The 7,758-nt window shown below is 40.3% G+C and overlaps 1 protein-coding gene across 1 annotated transcript in view; it reads right to left on the reverse strand.

Annotated features, from left to right (window-relative positions):
• The window catches only part of LOC141116633 (uncharacterized), a 130,142-nt gene extending 122,925 nt beyond the window's left edge, over positions 1–7,217 (reverse strand). Inside the window, exons 1-2 of the mRNA XM_073609024.1 lie at positions 6,951–7,217; positions 1,582–1,602 (exon numbers count right to left, since the gene is read on the reverse strand). Coding sequence (XP_073465125.1) covers positions 1,582–1,602; positions 6,951–6,993 — 64 coding nt within the window. The 5' untranslated portion in view covers positions 6,994–7,217. The remainder of the gene's footprint in view (positions 1–1,581; positions 1,603–6,950) is intronic.
• Positions 7,218–7,758: the final 541 nt, after the last annotated feature.

Here is a 7,758-nt window from a genome sequence, read left to right on the forward strand (position 1 = left end):
CACAGGACATGGTTCCAGTAATCCATGTGCTTAGTCTGCTTGTCTTCAGCAAACTGTTTGCAGGCTTTCTTGTGTATCATCTTTAGAAGAGGCTTCCTTCTGGAACGACAGCCATGCAGACCAATTTGATGCAGTGTGAGGCATATGGTCTGAGTACTGACAGGCTGACCCCCCCACCCCTTCAACCTCTGCAGCAATGCTGGCAGCACTCATACGTCTATTTCCCAAAGACAACCTCTGGATATGATGCTAAGCATGTGCACTCAACTTGACCATGGCGAGGCCTGTTCTGAATAGAATCTGTCCTGTTAAACCCCTGTATGATCTTGGCCACTGTGCTGCTGCTCAATTTTAGGATCTTGGTAATCTTCTTATAGCCTAGGCCATCTTTACGTAGAGCAACAATTTTTTTTTTGATCCTCAGAGAGTTCTTTGCCATGAGGTGCCATGTTGAACTTTCAGTGACCAGTATGAGAGAGTGAGAGCGATAACACCAAATTTAACACACCTGCTCCCCATTCACACCTGAGACCTTGTAACACTAACGAGTCACATGACACCAGGGAGGGAAAATGGCTAATTGGGCCCAATTTGGACATTTTCACTTAGGGGTGTACTCACTTTTGTTGCCGGCGGATTAGACATTAATGGCTGTGTGTTGAGTTATTTTGAGGGGACAGCAAATTTACACTGTTATACAAACTGTACACTCACTACTTTACATTGTAGCAAAGTGTCATTTCTTCAGTGTTGTCACATGAAAAGATATAATAAAATATTTACAAAAATGTGAGGGGTGTACTCACTTTTGTGAGATACTGTATTTACATATTTCTCTGACTGTCTATATTTTTAAGCTGTATCAGCACCTCCCCAGTGTGTCCTGAGGAAACTATTTTACGAAACGCGTTGACAAGCAGACGTGGAGGAGCTGTTGGATGATATTTCAATACAGATATATCTATATATTTATCTACATATGTAACAATCCAACCTTCATGCCTGGTACATTGGGTATCTGTTGACTGCTTCATGATGTGCCTAAAAAGTCTGCTTATTTTTTGAGATTTTTTCTCAATCCTTATATTCAATGTTTGGATGTTGGCATAGTGGGGGTCCTCCCTTTCTACAAAAAAAGGCAGAGTCAGACCACACCAGTGGAACAGATCCAAAAAAATTTGTCAAGAGACTATTTATTTTTCAAACGCGTGGCTTTGGCACTGGCCATGCCCATGGGGTGTCAGTCATGAGTGATTTCTATACTTGTAGAACACAATATAAGGGCTACTTGAAGCTCCTTACGATGACAAGTGGGAGCTTCAGGTGAAAAAAGCCGTTTGTGAAAGCAAACCTGAAGACTTTTATATATTTCACACCACCCACGTGTCACCAACATAGATGCAAATAGTAGACATAAATCATACATAGAATTACTTTAAAGATGGGAAAGGTCATTTTTAAATTAGTTATCGATTAAAAAGAGATCTATGAGCATGTGGCAACCATATAAGATTTTATTTATTTTTGGAGGTAGCCTTTTTTACTTGTAAGAAATAAAATCTGCGAAAAACAAGAACTTACCTGGGTGTTGTATCATTAAATCTGCAAGAGAGGAAATCATTTGTTATACAGATTATACTGCAGATCAGTATTTCCATGTTCAATCCTCAAGGACTATTAGTGGTTCCTGCTTTAAAGTTGGTGGCCCTGAAGAAACCACTGACTTAGACCATAAATTGTTCCTAAGCCACAGGAGGCCTCATCTAGGGACAGAATAATTTAGAAGGAGCGGGTGAGAGTCATCAGATTCTAAATTTTGATTGATAGCACATGGTTAGTTGCTTGTAAAAGAGCGCAGTGTCTCTGTCTGGCAGCTCCTCTGCATGTAAAAGGGCTTTTAAAGGAGACCTAATAGATTATTTAGGAGATGAGCACCAAACTAAATGTATAGAGTCCAATAAGCATTTTGTTTCTTAATGAAAGCGAGGTAGGAACGAGTTAATACTAAAATTAACCTGGGTGGGGGTGAAGTTTCTCTTTAAAGTGGTTCTAAAAGTAAAATGTGTTTTACCCTTAAAGTGGAAGTTCAGGCAATACCTAACTAGCTCTAATAAAGACTCATGTGGCTTGGCATGTAATTACCATCATCCCTTTATATATAAAAAAATGAATAATAACATGATTTAAAAGTGAATATTCAACATGTAGACAAAATAGTACAAATAGTTGGAAACATATACTATGATATTGCACAATTGAGATGATCCTGAAGTGGTATTCCCCAACTACTTGCAGTTCCACCATCCATGCACAATGCAGGTGGTGGTCAGTAGAGGGGACAACCAACGCGTTTCGAAATGTAGACATACAATTAATTCTATATATCACTTATTCTTTATATATCATTGGCAGAAGCACTCCTGCAGCTAAAAAAGGGGATCATTTATAATCTGTATGAAATGCCCTTCATAATATACAGAGACCGCAGGACAATATCCAAAAAAGGCACCCAAGGAAAAAGAAAATAGGAGGTATTCAAATGGAAAATCCCCTATGTGTCTCCCCAAAACATGCTATTAAAATACAGGCAAAACCATCACTGGCGTCCAAAATACTGGCAAAACCCTCATTGGCATCCAAAAACCTCCTGCCGCCATGTATAAGGTGCGGCTCCGCAAGAATTCATCCACTAAGGACACTGTGGAAGAAGGAATGGCCATTTCTTACAGCATGTTTTGGGGAGACACATAGGAGATTTTCCATTTGAATACCTCCTATTTTCTTTCTCCTTGGGTGCCTTTTTTGGATATTATCCTGCGATCTCTGTATATTATGAAGGGCATTTCATACAGATTATAAATGATCCCCTTTTTTAGCTGCAGGAGTGCTTCTGCCAATGATATATAAAGAATAAGAGATATATAGAATTTATTGTATGTCTACATTTCGAAACGCGTTGGTTGTCCCCTCTACTGATCACCACCTGCATTGTGCATGGATGGTGGAACTGCAAGTAGTTGGGGAATACCACTTCAGGATCATCTCAATTGTGCAATATCATGTTATATGTTTCCAACTAGTTGTACTATTTTGTCTACATATTGAATTTTCACTTTTAAATCATGTTTAATTGGTATAAAAATAAACTATTTTAATATTTGAAAACAATTTTATCTCTCTTCAAATCGCCTTAAAAATTCTAACCTAGAGGTATTATTTTTTACCTAACTAACTCTAAACCTGCTCTCTGCCACATTCTAAACCCAATCTATCTAACCCTGTAAAGCAAAAATCGCTATACTTATCTATTCTGCAGCCAATTTACTCCCCTTCATGACCAGGCCATTTTTTGCAATACGGCGCTGCCTTACTTTGATTGACAATTGGTCAGTTGTGCAATGTTGTACCCAAATAAAATTGATGTCCTTTTTCCCCACAAATAGAGTTTTCTTTTGGTGGTATTTGATCACCTCTGCGGTTTTTATTTTTTGCACTATAAACAAAAAAAGACCGACAATTTGGAAAAATAAAACATTTTTTTACTTTCTGCTAGAAAACATATCTAATAAAAAAAATGTTAAAAATCTAATTTCTTCATCAATTTAGGCCAATATGTATTCTGTTACATATTTTTGGTAAAAAAATCCCAATAAGTGTATATTGATTGGTTTGCGCAAAAGTTATAGAGTCTACAAACTATGTGATATATTTATGGAATTTTTATTTAATTTTTATTTTTTCTACTAGTAATGGCAGTGATCAGTGACTTATAGCGGGACTGCGATATTGGCGGACAAACGAACACTAACTGACACTTTTGACACTTTGCGGGAACCAGTGACACTAATACAGTGATCAATGCTAAAAATATGTCACTGTACTAATCACCAGTGGCGGCCCGTCCATAGGGGGCGCATGGGCGCTGCCCCCCCCCCAGGCAGTCACAAAAAAAAAAATGGAATTAAAATTTTTTTTTTTAAACTGGCCCTCTAAAAAAAAATACAAAAAAAGGTCCTTGAGTGCACTGTGTTTGGACGCCGGACACAGTGCACTTATGGGAAGCGCCATGTCTATGCAATCACGAGATTGCAGACGTGGTGCTTCATTTGCGGGGTTTTATCCCGCCTTGCGGCGCTTTCCAAAGCGCCGAGTAGCTTCCGCCCGGCACTTGTAGTATCTATTACTACGGCCTGGCGCTTTAATTGACATCCGAGTTTGATATCACTTCCTGTTTTCTCTCTCCCATTACGCCCGGGAGAGAGGAAACAGGAAGTATGAGGAGCGGAATCGCCAGTGGAAGGAGACATCACAGGAGAGGACACCACAGTAAGGTAAGTACACAGGCTGGACACAGGCTAGCTGCATTTCATGTGACACAGGCTGGACACAGGGACACAGGCTGGCTGCATTTCATGTGACACAGGCTGGACACAGGGACACAGGCTGGCTGACTTTCATGGGACACAGGCTGGACACAGGGACACAGGCTGGCTGCATTTCATGTGACACAGGCTGGACACAGGGACACAGGCTGGCTGCATTTCATGGGACACAGGCTGGACACAGGGACACAGGCTGGCTGCATTTCATGTGACACAGGCTGGACACAGGGACACAGGCTGGCTGCATTTCATGTGACACAGGCTGGACACAGGGACACAGGCTGGCTGACTTTGATGTGACACAGACTGGCTGCATTTGATGTGACACACACAGGCTGGATGCATTTGATGTGACACAGGCTGCATTTGATGTGACACAGGCTGCATGTAAGGAGGGACTCCGCTTGGGGCACCTGATGTAAAGATGGACTCAGCTGGGGACACCTGATGGCATCTGGTGGCAGGCGACGTGGCTAGTGACACACTCAGGGCTCCCACTGATTCTGCATTATGGTGAGCTGAATGATTTCAATTTATATTACAATGTAATAATAGAAATAATGTGCTTCAATCATCCTGACACCACAACAACCATGGTGCGGGGATGATTGAAGTGCTAACACCAGGTGTTCGGAGTATCTTTATCTGCTGATTGTTAAACGTTCTAGAATACACATATTTCTATTGTTGTGTAGGATCTGGGCCTGCTGTCCCTCCATCCCTCTCCCTCTCCCTCCATCCCTCGTTTATCTCAGACGCTAACCACACCGCCTTAGAGCCACACCCACTATTTGCTGAAACCACGCCCATTTTCACCAAGTGGGAAGGGTCAAAAAGGAAGGGCGGGGCCTGGTGCTCCCCCATTCTAAAACTTCATCAGCCGCCACTGCTAATCACACTGGCTGGGAAGGGTTAACATCAGGGGCAATCAAAGGGTTAACTTTGTCTAACAATGTGTTTTCTTACTATGAGGAGGTGCTTTTACTATAGCAAGGCACTGATCCATGTTTCTGTGTTGCAGTAACACAGGATGAATTCCTTACCTACGGACAGTTTACATAGGCAGATTGTTGTTCTGGCTCTCTGCCTAATGATCAGCGGGTACGTGATCTTGTGCAGGAGGAGCAGGAGAGCCACCTTGTGACCGTATGTATACAGTATATGGTCAGCAAGTGGTTAAAGAGCACAAGCTGGAATTTTCCTATAAGAATTAGGACACCGCAGAGGATATAACAGGGTAGAATTGACCAGCAGCAGGACAGTTTTGATTAAAGAGAATATGCCTAACTGGTGTATCCCTAACTTTTATTTTATCTTTAGGAGTCGGGGGTGCAGTGAATGTGCGTTATCTAATGTGAGCTGGTTAATGTGCATGCTGTTCTTGCACTTAGGTTTTTTTCCCTTTCAAATGACACAGTGGCATGCTGCAAACAAAAGGCAGCTTTAAAAACTAGATGGACAATAACAAGTAAATGCTTTGCATTAAGCATCAGAAACTTAAAAATAGGCCCTATCAACGTAAAATAAGAATTAAAAAAAAGAAATTAAAACTTAGAAATTAAAACCCCGAAGAAAATGTTAACTTTTCTTTAAAGGGAAGCCTTGCAGCAAATAAATAAGGGAATGAACTGACAAAGTTTGACCTAAAATAAAAACCCAATCAATTTAAATTAAATACAATATGCCCCCCAAATAATTGGAAAAACCCAGATTACCCCCCCCGAAAAAAAAAGCCAAACAAAAAAAGACAACTGTTTGCTGTGGACGGAACAGAAGCTAAAACTGAATGTTAATCTCAAATTAACCATTAAACAAAATGGAAGACAAAAAAATCCCCAATAAAAACAAAAACAGGCAGCACAGGGGTTGATTGTCCAAAGAGCTAGCAATCAGAAGTACAGTTTTCTAACTACCCCCTGATCTTTTCTTATGCAGTTTGACAGCTTTTCCTATCCTTTCCCTACAGCAACTTCCAATTCATGGACGCCATGGCTGCTCTGTGCCCCTCTTTTACAGTGAGGGGACTGACTTATCCAAAAGCCCCCTTATTGGACTTCTAAGCTTGGTCTCTTTACAGCATTGTACATGTCTTTTCAATAACGGAATACTATTTTTTGGATGTCATCCTGAGTGCCCACCACCTTTTCTTTCTTCTAAGCTTGCTGGCCATAGTTCAAAGGCCATACAGTGCTGTGGGATTAAAAAAATGCAATATATCCTACCGCACTATGAGCAAAAAATAATAATAAAAAAAATTCTTCCAAACAAATCTCTACAAAAAATTGCTGGGGCCACACGTCTCAAACTCAGAAATCAGCTTGAACCCATGGTAACAGCAAACCCAAACCTCATCCCTAATGTACCTTTAAAAATGAAAACAAATATTCATACATAAATACTCCAAAACAGTATTTATTTTAATTTCTAACCATTTGTAACCATTGGGTCCCCAAGATCAATCAATTTACCATTAGATCCTGACAGATACATGCACCTAGATAGTGGAACAAAGACATAGAGTATCCAGTAGTAATTGGTAATAAAATTAGTAATAGTTTCCATACTTACAAATGAAGATGATTATCTGGCATGGACCCCGCAGCCTACACATTACTCCAATTTGTCTCTGCAATGCTGCATCTGTAGGAACCAGAAGTTCTTTTGGCACTATACGGTGTATACAGAGCGGGTGTGAAATGATAGGTGCGGTACTCAACTATTTAGAGAAGCCAGGCTGGTAGAGGAAGGAAGAGAAGCAACCACAGATAGGACAGATACTAAATGAGCATTATGAGAACATTCAAACTACTGAAATCTATCATCACGGTAGCCAGGTCACAAGCATCTTCAGAAGAAGACCAGCAATGACAGACTCCATATCTCAAGTTTGACTGGTAAGTAATCATTGTGAGGTCATTTAACCACTAATAACAACTATATGAGAAGAGACGAAGAGTGTGAAAAACCACAAGATGACCTTTTAACAAAGAACATAAAAACGAAAGTTCAGCTACTTAGGCAGAAGAAGAAGATAGTACAGAGATATGTGGAAATGATACTATTGGCTTCAGTGTAATGCAGAAAACATGTTTCCATGCACTTACTCACACGTACACACACAGACATTTTAACATTTCTCATTCATGTTGATAGACTGGTAGCTCATACGTAACGTAAAGCTGTAGTCTCTGTTCTGATTTCAATCACAAGAGTTTAGCAGCAGAAGCACTTCACTGATCATAATTTTTCCCCTCACATGCTATCTAGCCGTGTTCACGTTACATTATCCAACTATGCTCCGAGTTTATTTTTTTCTACTTCCTTATACTTTTCTGGGTATATGAAGTAAACATAGCTGCATCTTGATGTGAACAGA

The sequence above is a fragment of the Aquarana catesbeiana genome, linkage group LG13, assembly GCF_042186555.1.
Source record: "Aquarana catesbeiana isolate 2022-GZ linkage group LG13, ASM4218655v1, whole genome shotgun sequence".
NCBI classification, from domain to species: Eukaryota; Metazoa; Chordata; class Amphibia; order Anura; family Ranidae; genus Aquarana; species Aquarana catesbeiana.